Genomic DNA, 17,500 nt, shown 5'->3' with positions numbered 1-17,500 from the left:
GGGCACAGTTTTTCATAATTACACACATATTTTTCTCAAAAACATTTGTACTCATATGGACTTCCAATAAAACTGTAAGTAATTTGAGTTTCAAAATCAAGGTTTATGGAAAATTAGTCCCTAAGGGACCTACGGCTCCTCATTAGAAATAAGAAATACGTTCTCTATTACGTTAATGACCTACCTAACAGTGTTGCAGTTTACAACATCTGCCTGACCAATCAATGGTTGTGGGACAGCTCACACAATTTAAAACTGTTTAGGTTCTTGAGTCTTTTTTTTTTTTTTCTTTAATGTTCATTTATTTTTGAGAAAGAGACAGAGCATGAGTGGAGGAAGGGCAGATAGAGAGAGGGAGACACAGAATCCGAAGCAGGCTCCAGGCTCTAAGCTGCAGCACAGAGGCCAACGCAGGGCCCGAACCCACAAACTGGGAGATCATGACCTGAGCCGAAGCCAGACGCCCAACTGACGGAGCCACCCAGGTACCCCAGTTCTTGAGTCTTAAATAAATTGAATTCTGCTGTTGTTTAAAATCTGAAAATGAGAAATCTGAATACTACCAAATATGTTGACTGATTCCATTGCCTTTTTGAAGTTCTCAGAAGATAAAAAAAAAATTCCAAAAATAGCTAATTCAAGTCACCTAACACATTATCCTACATAAAATATTCTTTTGAGGTGGAAAATGTGTGAAAATTAAAACGTGTAATTTAGCAAAAAGTAGATCAATGGCGTACTAAATGTGCACATGAAAACAGACAACCATTGAATCTGCCTCATGACATATGTCTGGTTTTCATCAAACCACCGTATTTTATAGCATTTGGAGCACGCATTTCTGCAAAGACCCATTGAAACATGTCAGAAAAATGACAGACTGGGTATATTTAAGTACAGTGGAGAGAAACACTTCCCCTTTGACTCACAGGACATTAAGTCTATATTTAGAGAACTCATTTTTATGAGATTGGGATGAATTCCCTCATCAAATACTAGCTTCTGTATATATTTTTGCTCTTCTCTTTTTAATTTTCTTACCCCTTCATAAAAATCAATATAATTTACTGTATAATTAATATGGTTACATTTAAAGCTGAAACATATTTACCTCCAAATTAAATTTAAATATCAGATATTTATAATCACATCAATCAACTAATTTCACTGAGGAGCCACGATATTGGAATACCTATGTTAAATCTTGTGGCTGATAAAATAATTGCTGTCAACAGCTCGGCTCTCCCCTGCCATGTCACATTGCCATGTGGAGGAGAAGGCAGAGCACAGATATGGGGCTTGACCATGTGACTCCTTTTGCCCAACAGTACGTGGACACGATGGGCAGGTGACTCAAAGCGTTAAAGACCACTGAGCATTTCCTCTTACCCTTTAGCCCTCCTGTGACCCACCATGACAAAAGCACACCCCGACAGGGAGCTCAGCCCGCTCTCCGGAATCCAGTCCGGCCCAGCTGAGTCGTGGCTGAACTACACACCCAAGAGTGGGGACTAGGTTTGTTTTTGGTGGTTTTTGGTAAGCCACTGAATTTTGGGGTAGTTTGTAATGCAGCAATTCTTTTGTTTTTAATGTTTATTTACTTATTTTGAGAGAGAGAGAGAGAGAGAGAGAGAGAGAGAGCGCAGGAGCAGGGGAGGGGCAGAGAGAGAGGGAGGGAGAGAGAGAATCCCAAGCAGGCTCCATGCTGTCAGTGCAGAGCCCAATGTAGGGCCCGAACTCACAAACCGTGAGATCATGACCTGAGCCAAGGTCAAGAGCCCGATGCTTAACCAACTGAGCCACCCAGGCACCCCTGCAGCAATTCTTGAAGCAATAGCAATAAAGTCCTAAGAGAGAATGTTAGAGAACATTTACTCCTGCCCTGGAAATTGCAGAAAAGGAATTTAAACATTCTTGGGTATCTGTTACCTGGTGGCATTATGCAAAACAGGGTAAGTCAACACAAGAGTGACTGCACAGCTTTTGGTGTCGGATGAAATATGATCTTAAACATTCCATTTAATCTTTCTCAGGCCCAGCTCTTTCTCTTTAGAATGGCAAGATAACCCACCCAGTAGGTTTACTGTGAGAATTTAACACAAGAGGCATAGAGCAAATCCTAAATAAATATTAACTGTATCATCATTACCTTATTTCAATTCCATAATAACACTGTAAGATACATTATTATAATTAAACAGATGTTTTTTAAAGTATATCCCATACAGAGGTGCCTGGGTGGCTTGGTTGGTTGAGCATCTGACTCTTGATTTCAGCTCAGGTCATGCATGACCTCACGGGTTCATGAGATCAAGCCCTGCATCCGGCTCTGTGCTGATAGCATGGAGCCTGCTTGGGACTCTCCTTCCCTCCCTGTCTCTCCCCCTCTAGAGTGTATCCCATAAAACGCTGCCCTTTTTGAAAGGAATTGTTTCCTATACTGTCGCTATTTCCTGCAAATAATCCCGCACACATCACTCACCACATGTTCTTCCATCTCATGCTAGGCACTCTCCCCAGGTTGACTAGTTCTCTTCCATGTAGAGGGCAGCAGAGGCTGTTGTGGTTTTTGACGTGACTATTATGATTCTGATATGGCTTTTGATATCTATTTTGTGGGCAAATTTCAAGATGTGCACAGATATTCTTTTATTGTATTCTCATAGGCTGTGTGCCGACAGTTGGGAATTTAACAAATGCCAAGTCTACTTTATAGAATGTTAATGTCTGTAGTAGAATGCCATGCAGGTATGCCATTGGGCACTCATTAACTATTAAATTATGAGAATTCTAAAAATTCTCAGAAAGTAAAGCTTTCAAGGCAAGCTGAAGGCAATAGGCCTTCTTTCTGCAGTGGTCAACTGTCCGACATGAAAATCTTTCCACCCCTTTCCTGAACCAGCAGTCACTGGATTTCAGCACCTGCTGCTTTCTGATGGCTCCAATCTCCCACCCACCCATGTTCTGTCCTCCGCTAGTCACCTCTTTGGAGGTGTTTAATAAATGCTTGTTGAATTTAACCTAACTGAAGCTGAGAGAAAGCAAGTGACTCAAGCAAGGTCACATAGGAAGTAACAAGAGTGGAAAACGAACTGTTTGTTTTGCTTTTTAATTCCAATTCGCAGGCACTCTCCAGAGCAGTGTGCCTCTACATTTCCATCCTATCCAAACCTGCTCCCTTAGCTTTCCCAAAGGAAAGATTACTAACTTCACGAGAGACTATATTAGCAACAGATTAGTGCACTGCCACTCCTAACTCTTAAAATTCTACACCTGGCATATTAGCAGGGATGAAATATAGAAGGATTAGAATTTCAAAAATCCTAGGCAGCTTGAGGAGTGACATACCCACCTCCAAAGAGTAAAGTACACCCTCATGATGACCCAGTCAAAATTGTTCACTTTTCTATAGACACTTATATTCTCTCACTGTGCATTTCTGCTGATTCCCATTGCTTTGTTCTCAAAAAGGCTATACATATATTAAAAATGGCATGTATTTTAATTTCTGGATTTCAAATTATGAATAATTTTATAAGAGCAAAAGATTCTCTCGAATGTGATTTATTCTTCTTAGTCAAAATAAAACTAGTTAATGTCCTTGAAAGTAACAAATATATATTCAACTCTCCTACCTATGTTTTCTTTCATTCTTATAGACCCTGAAAATCAAAGGTTATAGAAAAGTTTCTCTCGTTGCTGATTCTGGAGAACCTTTATTTTGATAAGAGTCGGTGCTAAACGCAATCTCTCTGAGAATATCAATTACAGCTGAGAGAAATGCTCTTTGTTGGTATGACATTTAATCCCAATGCTCTCTGCTACCCAGACTTCTTTCGATACTAAATGAATAAGGTGTTCTTCTGCCCAGTATTGGAGCTTTTACACCTGCTACCTCTGGCATAAGGCAGAAATGAGAATGAAAATCTGCTCTTCCAAGAAAAAAATCAACAGAAGATATATTTTTGAATACAAAAATTAGGTCCTTCAAAATTATGTTATTTCAGGACTCCAAGTTCATGAAAATATTTACCCTAAATATGTGGTTTCAGAACAACTGTAGTATGTTCAAGAAGAAGCCACCTATGGATTTGGGGGGCAAATTTTTCTTAGGGTTCCTTAATATGATAGGAGGAAAACAACAATTTTGACTACCTCTTAAAAGTTATATGAGAATTGAATGAGAGTTCAAATGTATGAAAATATTTTCCAGCAAAGCATACTCAAATAGAAATAGATATTTTCCCATTACTCCTTTGTATTACTAACACAGCATTAATTTTAAGGCTCAAATCCATCCAAGCAGGCAATTGAAGTCTATCCAGGACACAGCTAGAAATCAAATATTTTTCTTCTTAAAACAAATGAATTATTTCATGTCAGGACGACTCTTGGAGCTTATATAACTAATGATGTTGACCAAGAAAGAAAAAAAAAAGTCCATAACTTGCCTTTTGTATTTTGGAGAGGAAAAGGCTTAAGTGGCCAAGTCATTTTGTTTAGAAAAATAACTAGCTTCGTCTAAGTATTTTGCACAGCAGAAAATGATAGCTTTCAAAGAGCAGTAATGGCCAATTAGGAAATACATTTACCATGTTTTGATTTTCTGATTTTGCCTCCTTACTCTCTCCCATTGACTAAATCATGAATTTGCCGTTAAGGCCCTGCCATAGGAGAAGTTTCTAAGCAATACCAAAACTCATCGACCTCTTTAAAAAACAACAACAACAACAACAACAACAACAACTTTTTTTGGCCTGCCTTCCTCAGAAAGTATCCAGATAAAATAGTAAAACAGAAAACTAGAGTGGGTTACTATTCACTTGGAATAATTTGATGCTTGAACTAGTGACTATATACAATTAGGAGGCTAGGGCTCTTGGCAGAGAAACTTGTCTTCCGGCATAAGTCAGCAGTGAGGTGACTCAAGGTCAAGTCAATGAGCATCCTTCTAAAGGTCTTATTTTTCTTTTCCCTTTATAAAGCTATCATTCTTCCACCCAGCCTTAAGTAAGATGATTTAGAGTAGACAGAAGAATGAGTTTTATTACAAAATATAGTTTCTTATTTGTCAGGAAATGTGATCCTTGAAAAGACAAAGCACTCTTTTCCAAAGAAAATGAGATTTGCAACCACCTTGCAGCTCTCTGTCTTTACCAATTTAAGAGTTAATGGAAAATAGCTTAAGAATGTACCCATGCAGGGGGCCTAAAAATGCCCTGGTAAATCCCCCTGGTACTCTCGGTTGCTGCTGTATGATATTTCTCCCCTTCAGATATGTCTCTTGACCTTGAATCCCACACCAGGCTTGGAATTTAAATTTCCCTCAGGACAAAGGTTTCGGATCTCCTAGTTCCACCTGATTTGAAGTTCCCCTCCGCCAAGATCAGCAATGTGTGAAGACACTTCCATTAACAGTTCTCTTGGCTGATCACTCCCTCACATGTGCCTTGGGACTCAGTCATTTGGTGGAAATGTCTGTGTGTACATGAAAGAATAAGGGAGCTAGGGAGATGTGCGCACGTATGTGTACATACATCAACAAATAAAACATCAACAAATAAAACATCCTCCTACATCAATGAATAAAACAATAACAAAAACTAGAAGCAACCAGAATTTTCACTAATAGGCAAATTGTTTATTAATAAAGCAATATATCCCTACCATAGGATATTATACACCTATTAAAATTCTTTTTTTTTTAATTTGAGAGAGAGGCAGGGGGAAGAGGGGCAGAGAGAGAGGGAGAGAGAGAGAATCCCAAGCAAGCTCCATGCTCAGCACAGAGTCCAACATGGGGCTTGATCCCACAAACCATGAGATTATGACCTGTGCTGAAATCAAGAGTTAGACGCTTAACCCACAGAGCCACCCAGGCACGCCAGGCACTCCAATTCTCCACCACATATATTATTAAGCTAGAATCAGAGCTGTGATATATTCTTAAGGAGAAAAAAACAAGAGAGAGGGAGAGAAACAGGGCTGTGAGTGTGTATGCACATTTATAACATGGGTGTGTATACAAGCATGGGAAAACAGGGAAGTATATGCCCCAAATTTCATATTGATTAATGTCAGAGGTTATGCCGAAGAACAGACTAAAGAGGAGTCACAGCACACACATATTTAGCTTACCTGACATCAATTGTATGTGTTTCAGTGTTGAGGTAAATACTTGGCAGTAAAGGAAAGTGAAATCATAACTTAAATAGTGTAGAGATTCTGTTATTCCATCCAGTGAGTGGAGGTCCCAAGTGGGGACAAGAGGGGAGTGTGAAAGAGATGGTGTTTCCCTGGGCTGATGTCCTTGGTATATGTCTCTACTGTGAGCATCCCACCCAGCTGAGGGTCCCCAAATGAACAATCCAGCTAATACTCCTCTGATACCCAGCCAAAAACCAAAAATGGAGTAAACACAGAAACAGCCATGGAGTAAACACTCATTTACTAGTGTTTACTGTGCTAGACTGAGAGACGGTGTAATCAACTCAAACACAGGGCCTTCCTTGGAGATTTGTCAGGGGAATGTTTAAACTTCAACTGTCTGATTTTGTGCTGATGTAGAATCTGTTCTCTGAATAAAATTCAACCCCACTGCACTGATTTTTATCCATGCATTTATGTATTGTTTGACTTTTTGTAGCAGACATGTGTTGTGTTTTAATCAATTTTAAATACAGAGATAACTAAATAGATGGGAAACTTAAAAAACATTTAAATACATGAACAATGCTTGTATTCTCTCCGGTAATTTAATTTCTGGCAACCAGATTTTGAAAAATTACATCTTTGCATAGAAATAATAACCCCATAAAAATAGCTAGGCAAAAAAAGCAGTATATGTTGAATATATAAACAGGTACAGGGAATATACATTCATAACCGGCCACTCGATTACTAGCAAATACACTTAAAGCAAAGACATACTCCCTTTTGCCTTAGCATAATCTCTTTAGAGATTCTAGGTTTAATAATGATAATAATAGCTCCCATTTAGAATGGCAATTACATCGGCTGTTTTATTAGATGCTTCATGTGTATTTTCTCACTTAAATTTTGCAATAACTCTCCACAGAGTATTAACGATATCCCATTTCAGAGATGAGCAAACTGACTCTTACAGAATTCACCCAAACTTCTGGAATCCACACAGCAGGTAAACTGGGGTGGAACCCAGCCCTACCATTGTCACCAGAGCAAGTTCTCAACCACTATACAAATGCCCCCATGGCCCTGTTTTAACAGACTTGAGCTTTTTGAATAAAACCACTGCTTCTGATAGGATTATATTTTTTAGCTGCCAGAAAACCCCAAAATGACAGGGGCTGAAACAAAATTAATTATTTTTATGTGTAAAACACAGTGCAGAGGCAGGCAGTTCAGGACTAGTGTGGCAGCTCCACATTGTCCCCAAAAGTCAGGACTCCTGTCTTGGGGGTGAGCCATCCTTATAGGTGGCCGCCATATTCATCTCTCGATGCAAGGGGGCCCCTGCAACTAGGTGCATTCGAGGCAGGAAGGAGGGTATATGAGCAAAACAAACACCTCCCTGCAAGTTGGCTGCCTTTGGGAGCCCCCACAACGTCTCTGTCTACATCTCTTCGACCAGAATTCCATCACACGTCCACACTTAGCTTTCAGAAAGGGGATTCGTTGAAAAAGTGGGAGTTTTAAGAACCAGAGTGATTACTATTGAATCTTAAGTTATTTATGTTCCTCGGATTCAACAAGCCCATCTCCAGTGTCTCCAGAACATTCAGCGATGTTCACTAAATACTCAAAAACTCTCTGAAAGTAAGTTGTTTTGGCTTTGTTTTGTATTGTGTTGCTTCTCCCATTTTTGTAAGATAAAGGAATGGGTTCTGCGTTCAACCCACCTGAGATCAATGCTTCAGAAGAGATGAAGGAACGGCCAGGAAACTCAGAAATCTCAGTGGAGGTGAGGGTCAGAAGCAGCAATGCACTGAGTGTAAACTCTGCAAATTTGCAGAAATCTTAGGGTTTCCAGTAAAGAAAATGACAAAAAAAATAAAAATTCTAGATTCAAAGACTAACCACACACTATTTAGGGCATGGCTCTAGAACCATAAATCAGGGTGAAGACTGCAGGGACAGGAAAGTTCCAGAATCAGGGTGAAGTTTGCAGGGATAGGAACACAAAAGTCAACCTCCTGGGACAAAGATAGAAACCAGGGTCAAAAACTTAGACATCCAGTGAGCTGGAATGTTAACCCAGTAAGTCTCAGGCTGGAGATGGCCAGGGCTGAGTGCTCAACCTAGCCTGGACACGATGGAGAAGGCACGCTGACTGAGCTGAGATAGTTCCAAACACTCACTGACAGTCAAAGGAGGAAAGGTGAACACAGACTTGAATCCAGACGAAGATACAACATGGGAGGAAAATCACTTCTTTGGGAGTCAATATCGTTTGACTGAGTATCAAGCGAGGGTAGAAGAGGGACATCTGACATAAGTAAGCATCCTAACTCCATTGACTCACTAATCACTCCTGCATTTAGCTAGGCAAATAATATTATTATCCCCCATTGATAATATTATTGTCCCCGTTTCTAGATAAGGAAACAGAAGTTGCAAACGTTTAAGTAACTTGCCCACAGTTGGCAAGTGATAATGTCAGGCATCGAATGTAGGTAATTGCTGGGCTATAAGTCACTTTTTATGATCTGGACCAGAAGCCTGGTGTTTCTTATCAGCAGTGGTGTGGGAAAGACTGGGGCCAGGGAAATTAAATCATGAAGATAAGCACTGAAAGGAAGGAAAAGATGCAGCACTGGCATCCTAGATGCAGCACAAGAACAGCCAGGTACTAATGGAGTTGGAACCTCTTTCTCTTGCCATCTACACATTACAGCATTCCTCCTCGTGCACGTCCCAGGACCCCCAGAGATGCTCACATCCTTGTTCCTGGAACCCATCAATAGCTTACATGGCAAAAGGGATCTTGCCAAAGTGATTAAAATTATGGATCTTGAGGATGTGACAATGGAAGAAACTCAGAAAGACGACATCACGAGAAGGATCTGACACCTCGTTGCTGGTTCTGAGATGTAGAAGTGTACATGCAAAGACCCAAGAGAGGCCTCTAGGAGCTCAGGAAGACCCCCAGCTGACAGCCAGCAAAGAAACGCGACCTCAGTCCTACAACCACATAAAACTAAACTCTTTCAATGTCAAATGACCAAGAAATGGATTCTTTCTAAGAGTCTCCAGAGGGTAAAAGACTTGCCACCAGCTTAGCCCTGGAGACCCTGTGGGACTTCTGACATATAAAACTATAAGAAAATACATGTGTGTCGTTTAAGCCACAAGGTTTGTGGTAATTTGTTATAAGGGCAACAGAAAATGAATACAATGGCAGGAGATGGAATTGAGGAAAATGTCTTACTTCATAACTCCTCATAATTCTTAGGACAGAGAACACTATCCAATATCTCTGCTGCTATGGAATTAATCACGTGCCTCCAAACCTTGAGCATCAGGAATCACAAGGTCAGATTCGACAATCTATGTCTGAGTCCCAGAGAGCTGAGAAGCTTTGGGGGTTAAGATATTAAGAGACATGGGCTGTCCATTTTAGCATCATGTCTCAAAGTATAGGGGAGGCTTCTGAGAACCCTATGAAGGAGGTTTTTTACTTTGAAAATTTAAATTTTGTAATATAAATAAACTCACTCCCGTATGTCCCCTTCTCTTTCTGGGGAAATTCTACTTGAAAAATAACCATGGAACTTCTCACATTGACACTACTTGATCTAAACACCATCATGTCATAAATACACTCTTCTAGATTAGCAAGGTGTGGGGATGACCTGGTCCCACGACAAGGTATTTCAGTCTCTATCATTGAATTGCAGAATACTCTACAAATAAAGCAGTACAGATGGGAGAAAGTGAAGATGAAAATCTTTCATTTTTATGTGTCCCTTGAGGCAAGACAGGATGTACTTATCCAACATAGATGAACCTAAGAGAGTAGAACTAAAAAAAACCAAGAGGCTTGCATGAAGTGAGTGAGCTAGTGGTGGGGAACTCCTGAATGTGTTCTCCAAAACTAAGGACATGTTAAGACCATGATGAAAACACAAGAAAGGAGGTGATGTGGAAAGTGGGGTCTGTCTGTTCAACACAATCGTCTACTCAATGGGGTAGTAAAGAAGAGGCAATGGTCTTACGTGCTTGGTGCCCCATGCGGGGGCACAGAGGGAATATAAAGAAGCAACCATGATGGCAAATACCAAGGTGGAGAGGCTGGACACAGTCAAAGGAGTGGGCAAGGAAGACAGAATGTGGTTTGAAGAAAGGAAGAGAAGGTGGAAAATGGAAAATGACTAAGAAAGGAAAAACCAAAGAGTGATTCCACAAAATAGGCTTGGAGGGAATTACACAACTATCCAAGAAAAACACAACTGTGAGGAAAAGCAGATCAAAGAGTCCTAAGACTGACTCTAAAGAGCCAGGAAGTCCAGTTCTCATGAATAATCATACACAATTCTCACACTATTTGGGCACTTGGGTGGCTCAGTCGGTTGAGTGTCTGACTCGTGATTTCGGCTCAGGTTATGATCTCACAGCTCATGAGTTCGAGCCCCAGACAGTGCAAAGCCTGCTTGAGATGCTTGTTCTCTCTTTCTGTCTCTCTCCCAAAATAAATAAATCAACTAAAAAAAAAAAAAACCTCATACTATTTATTTAGCAGTGTAAAAGAAATATCTGCAAGAAAAAAAATGCTACTATTTATATAATAGGGGTATTTCCATGTATTTTAATTACTTTTATATTCAGTTTATATACATGAATCAATGTTTATAAGAATGTTTTATACATAGTATGAATTAGTGTATAAATGCATAATTATGTGGGTATTAAATATATTTATACATAAATATAAAAATTATTCTGAATAATACAATGCAGGATGCAAGGTTCTTTATATCCATAAAGATGTTCCAAAAAAAGAATCTAAGTTTCAGAGAAATCAGATGGCTGGCTCAACGTTAAGGATACAAACAATTTAACCCAAGTTAACAGTTCAGACATGATCCATCTAGTCCTAGATCCACCACCAATAAAGTCCAAATTCATTCGGCTAGCTATAATTCCTCATTTTTACAGCAATTTCAGATTTCAAAGAAGTGTTTTTTCTCTAATAAAGATTTTTAGCCATTGATTAGGAGTCATCTGGTTCTTTTTCCTGACCCTCATTCCACCAGTTCTATCACACTTCCAGTCACTGATTTATCATTTTACTCACCCGTGGGTACTAAAGCATGTTGACTGTACCTTCAATAGTCTTTAAAATTCATCATAGTTCTGGGGCGTCTGGGTGGCTCAGTCAGTGAAGCATTCGACTTCGGCTTAGATCATGATCTCGCGGTTTGTGAGTTCAAGCCCCGCGTCGGGCTCTGTGCTGACAGTTCAGAGCCTGCAGCCTGCTTCAGATTCTGTGTCTCCCTCTCTCTTTGCCCCTCCCCTGCTCACTCTCTGTCTCTCTCTGTCTTTCAATAATAAATAAAGGTTAAAAAAATTTTTTAATTTAATAAGAAAAAATTTTTTAAAAATCATCATAGTTCTTATTCTCACTCCCTTGGGCTACAGTTTAAATAGCATCTAAATGGAGTTCCTCCCCATCAAGTGTCTACCCTAACTTGCCATGCCCTCAGACAGCCTGTTAATTTTCATGGGTCAGAGTATTAACCATTGCTCCCATGTTCAAACCACATCATGGCTCCTATATGCAGCTTAATTAAGCACAGACTTCACATTCAGGTTCAGAGCTCTCAAAAAGTATGTCCTACTAACGCAAAATATCTTCCAGTAGTTTCCCCACAGCCCTAAGATCCAGCCAAAGCCAAACCTAGATACCTCACTAGTTCCCAAGCACACCCACATGCTTTTATGCCTCTAAACCACTGCTTGAATTTTTCTTCCCTGAGAATTCCAATAGTCCACCTTTTGGACTAAAAACCTCCCTGTACACACAAAGATTTATGTCAAAAGCTACCTCTTTCTCAAGTGTTTTAACCACAATATTTAATTCCTGTCTGAATAGAACTCTCACAGAAATTTATAGAAAGTATATTCTGCATTGCATTACACGTATTTGGTATTTCTTTTCATCTCCCTATTCAATGGAAAGTTGTCATATTTTCCACATCTTTTTTTTTTTTTTTTTTGCTACGATGAATAACACTGTTCGAAGCATTTGTGTCAACTTTTTTTTTAATGTTTATTTATTTTTGAGAGACACAATGTGAGCGGGGGAGGGGCAGAGAGAGAGAGGGAGACACAGAATCCGAAGCAGCTCCAGCTCTGAGCTGTCAGCACAGAGCCCAATGCGGGGCTCCAACTCACAGACTGCGAGATCATGACTTGAGCCAAAGTCAGACACTTAACCAACTGAGCCCCTCTTTTCAACATCTTTATACCCCCTTCAACAGTAGAGGATCTAGTAAATATACAACTTCATAAGTATTTGCTAAATTCAATTCAATTAGTTCTTCCCAGTTACTAAAACTGAAACTCATTTAAGTGATACATTTCAAAAATGATTCGAATAGATTAAAAAAAACCAACAACAATATTTTAGGTCTGTCTGGGTGGCTCAGTTGGTTAAGCTTCCAACTCCTGATTTGGGCACAGGTCATGATCTCATAGTTCCTGAGACTGAGCTCCATACAGACAGCACAGAGCCTGCTTGGGATTCTCCCTTTCCCTCTCTCTCTGCCCCTCCCCTGCTTGCGCTCGCGCTCTCTCTCTCTCTCTCTCTCTCAAAATAAATAAACTTTAAAAAAACAGTATTTTATTTAAGTGTAATCATACTTGTTCAGGGGATTATTCAGAGATGCTCTCAAATACTAGCTGAAAGTTTGTTTTTATAAAATCAAACATTTTACTCTTCTCAAAGAAATAGCCCACCCAAATTAGTTTACTTCTCATTTGACTGTGACACACACAGGAACAACTTCTGAGCCAGATCTTTACACTACAGAAGTCCAAGGAAGATTCATGGGCCACGAACAAGTGGAAACTGGAAGAAATAAACCACTTATGACAGTATACACAAAATCACTTTCAAGCAGGCTCAAACTAAAATAAGTATCTTTCTTATGATTCACAGTATAAAAATCCCAAAGGACTTAACTTTCAAAGGGCATGGTGTATCTAATACAGCTGCTCTGAGGTTTGGCCAAAATAGCTATCCTTGCTCGACCTTTTGAGCTTTGGATCAATAACAGGCCCAGGCTACATGACAAAAACCAAACTGCTCTCACTGCATCAAATGTCCAACAAAGACAAAGCCAGGCTATCTAGCTACCCATCTACCTATGCATCTATCTATCCATACGAGTTCACATTTTGTGTGTCACTGTAATAATATTACGTTATAAGCATCCACACACATTTATATGTACTGAGCACTTTGTGCAAAACACTATTCTAAGTATTTTACATGTGTTAATGCTCACAACAATCCTGTAAAATAGGTAATGTTATCACTCTCATTTTGCAGATGAAGAAATCAAAGCTCAGAAAGTGTAAGGAATTGCCAAAGTTCACACAGCTATTAAGTGGTGGGGCTGGGATCGGCCTCCTGAACTCTTTCCCCCAGAGCCCAGAGTATTAATGACTCAGTGATACACTACCAGGAGCAGGATTTTCTTTTCTTCAAAGGGGTTGGGGGAGGTCTCTGAAAGCTACTCTATTTCTGGAAAGCACCATAGAGGTAAAGGCCCAGGTGCACATAAAAACATAAAAGGCAACTTGCTATGTTTCTATCTTACTCGCTATAATATAGGAACTTGTTCTTGAAGACGGAATTGAAAAGCTCAATTTGAAGCACAGAACAAGGGACGCAAGCTGGTGAGCACCTCGAAGGTGCTATGTGTAAAGATCTCATTCGCCTGGGAGATATATTCAGAGCATTTGCGGGCACAGATTCTCACCAGGCCCAGGAGAGCAGGCCTCGATGGGCATCAGTCACAAAGGTGAGAACTGCAAATGAACACAGTTATCTCATTCAGCCTTGAAATAAAGAGAAGCATTTTGCCTCCAGGGGAACACACACGTATGCAAACAAAACCACGTATGATTCAGTGCTGTTCGTATCAGGGAGGAAAGAATGCAGTGAGATGTTGTAAGGAAACAACACATCACTTTCCATGGGCGATCAACAAGAACACTACATACCATAGCATTCCCTCTGCATAGTTTTGCAGAAAGGACCCAGATAAGCTTCTTCAATAGGGAACTTTTATCTGACGACACCTGTAACTAGTTTCACCCGTTCAAGACTGCATCTTTCTACTTACGTTTCCAATGAAAAAATGTGTTCAGAACCCGTGATATTGAAAAGGCCTTGCCAGAGGCAATACAAGCCAGAGAAGTCAGGTAACAGTGGAATTTGGAACGAAATATTAGACAATACTTAGCTTTCATTCCAAAGGGCTGTCCTCAATAATACAGCAGCTTGTGGGACTGACAAAGTTAGAGTAACAAGCTGTGGCATTCAGTACCTTTGAAGGGCTGAGCCACAGCCTTCACAGGGTAAACAAAGCCACACAGAAGCACCTGTTCCCCTCCAAATGACCTACATGACTACTTTTCCATTGTGCGTCTTAAGTATTCTCAGTATGCACTTCTGGGCCCAGGTGCCAAGCAAAAAACCATTTTGCTATAAACTCACTCTTCATCACTGTTAGTGTTGGACTCTTCATTACATTGTGGGTAAAATACGTTGTGATTTTTTTCCCCCACAAACTTGCCAAACCCTGGTTAGAATCCATTGTGTTGTCCTTTCACTAACAGAGGAGCATCTGTATCATTCACAGCCACCCAACAGAAGTTCTGGTCCTAAGTAAATGAATGGCCCTAAGTAAATGTGAAAGTGGTATAGGCTGGGGGGGTTCTCTATGAAGAGATAGCTTGACCCATTCCAATATCACAACCTGAATCACTCCTTAAAAATGTACAAGAGAAATGAATTTATTTTGACTCCACTCCTTCCAAAATACCAAGCTTCACTGCAGCTGAAAAACCCAAGCGGCTAAAACAACACAAAAGCAATCGCTTCTAAGTAGATTTGGGTCTGCTTATTTTTTCCCTTGTTACAGTCTTCTGATATGCACTTCCCTCTGGGAACTATACCCTAAGAGGAAGAAGGCAAATCAGAGTTCAAAGACACAACCTACCGCGGCTGGATTTTAGGAAGGTAATATTCCCCCTGCGTTTCCTTGGTAAAAATAAAATACCGGTTTATGTTCTGCAAATATGATTAACATACGCGATTGGGATAGAGGAACCCACCAGCTTAACTCCGTTGGTGAGGAAGTTTGGAGATTTAAGTGTGTAATAAGGAACTAAAATAGAGGCAAGCTAGAGTTATAATCAACTGAGTGAATCTTACCAATATTAGTTCTACTTAAGTTTGAACCCTGAGGCGGAGGAAAGTATTGAGACACGTGATTCCAGAGTGGAGGAGCGTTAGGAGGACCCGCGCGCGCGAAGTCAGTCACCTCCTGGAGAGCTGTCTTAGGGGCCCCCTCCCGCCGGCTCTCCCCGAGAAGTGGCAGAAACACCCGCGGGGAGTGCGCCCCCGGCGCCCGCGGTGAGCCGGGCCATCTTACCTGCGCAGGTGCTCCCGTCGTACGTCTCGCACACCCACTCGTGGCACTCGCACAGGGGCCCGAAGAACACGCCGGGCTCGCTCACGTGACAGATGCAGACCCCGCAGTCGCACCGGCCGCGGCCATGGCACAGAGCGCCCCCTGGGGGCTGCCCGGGCGCGCGGCACCGGCGCTCCGATTCGGCCCGGGACAGCCTGCACGCTGCACCCGGCCCAATTCTGCAAGGGCGACAAACCACAGCAGGGCCATGGTCAAGAGCAGACACAGCCCCTTCTGCTCTGAGCCCACGTTCCCCCCAACCACCCTTTTGGCGACGTTCAACTTCACAGAAAGGAAGTCTGAGGTTCCACATTTCTCCGGGGCCAAGCGAGCACCAGCCATGGGCCATCACAAGAGAATGACCCAAACGTTGAGGGGTAACCTGCACGCCTAGGAACAGGACCACCTTCCAAGTGGACAGAGGTGGTCCAGCCCTGCCTCTTGATGGCTTGGCACAGAATCTTATATGCACATTTTGATTAAATGCAAATGAATGCAAAGTATGACATTTGGCTGACTTTTCAGTACACTTTAAAAAGTCCCATTGCTGGGACACCTGGGTGGCGCAGTGGGTTAAGTGTCAGACTTCAGCTCAGGTCATGATCTCACCACTTGTGGGTTGGAACCCTCGCCCGGTTCTGTGCTGACAGTTCAGAGCCTGGAGCCTGCTTCAGATTCTGTGTCTCTGGCTCTCTATGCCCCTCCCCACTTGCTCTCTCTCTCTCTCTCTCTCTCTCAAAAATACATAAACATTAAAAGAAATTGTAATAAATAAATAGAAGAAAAAGTCCCATTGCTATCTGATGGCCAGGAGCAGCCTTTTATGAAAAAGAAGAGAGGGATATGTAGGAAGAGCTATAGATGTTATGATAGTGTAGGACATAATATTTTCCTAGTTGCATTAAGCAGTGCTTATAAACTTTTAAAAAGTTTAGTTATGATCATGTGCCTCAAAGACCCTTTCAAAAGGCAATACAATAATGTAATGCAGACCCTGTGAAATAATTCTGCCTTATAGGCTATGAGCACACACAGGTAGGTACACAGGATTTCCTCAATCTCACGGCAGAAGTTCCTCCTGCTATGTACTAAACTAGGAGGAGATTATATATCTATATTTATTCACTGTATTTTTCCGAAGGAAAAGTAAAAGGACAGACGCGAAGCAACACACAGTGCAGACATATAAGGAATAAGAACAGGTTGGAAAGAGTTTACCCCGTGGCCAACTTTCTAACTGCTCTTGGCTTTGGGCAGCCATCCTGCAAACTCGAAGCCCTGCCACACAAAGCAAGGCAGGTCGGTCTCAAAGAACAACAAACCAAACTTACCTCAGAGATGGCGAGAAGCTCTGAGGAACAGCTGACAGCCCCGCGAAGAGAAGGGAGGAGGCCAGCAGCAAGAAGTTCCTGATGGCTGCAGGACGCATGCTGAGCTCCGGGGCTGTGCAGGCGAGCTGCGCTCCTGCAGGGTGGGGCTCCCGGTGTGTGGGGGGCTGGGGGGGGGGGCGCTCGGGGCGGGGGGCGGGGGGTGGGGAGAGGTGCCACCGGCGCAGACCGTCCCGCAGACGGACACACAGACACGAGACACCAGGACGCGCGGGTCGGGCCTCTACCAGGAGGGGCGAGTGCCTTGATGAGCTGCCTGCCTGTGAGGATTTGGGCAGCGGCACCGCTCTGGGCGGGGTGCTGGTACCAAACCCCTCAAGTGCGGAGTCTAGGCAGAGGAGTAATTAGAAACAGTTGTACAAGCAGATGGTTTATTTTGACATTAAAAAAAAAAAAAAAAAGTCCTGTTCACAGATTTAGGAAAAT

At 41.7% G+C, this 17,500-nt stretch overlaps 1 protein-coding gene across 2 annotated transcripts in view; it reads right to left on the bottom strand.

Moving 5' to 3' along the window:
* The window catches only part of ITGBL1 (integrin subunit beta like 1), a 209,667-nt gene extending 192,548 nt beyond the window's left edge, over window positions 1–17,119 (bottom strand). For both annotated transcript variants that reach the window (XM_007075308.3, XM_042979777.1), the window contains exons 1-2: window positions 17,018–17,119; window positions 15,648–15,865 (exon numbers count right to left, since the gene is read on the bottom strand). In XM_007075308.3, coding sequence (XP_007075370.2) covers window positions 15,648–15,865; window positions 17,018–17,115 — 316 coding nt within the window. In that variant the 5' untranslated portion in view covers window positions 17,116–17,119. The remainder of the gene's footprint in view (window positions 1–15,647; window positions 15,866–17,017) is intronic.
* Between the last annotated feature and the right edge of the window lie 381 nt (window positions 17,120–17,500).

Source organism: Panthera tigris, chromosome A1 (assembly GCF_018350195.1).
Source record: "Panthera tigris isolate Pti1 chromosome A1, P.tigris_Pti1_mat1.1, whole genome shotgun sequence".
NCBI lineage: Eukaryota > Metazoa > Chordata > Mammalia > Carnivora > Felidae > Panthera > Panthera tigris.
This window is presented reverse-complemented; position numbering and strand designations above follow the sequence as displayed.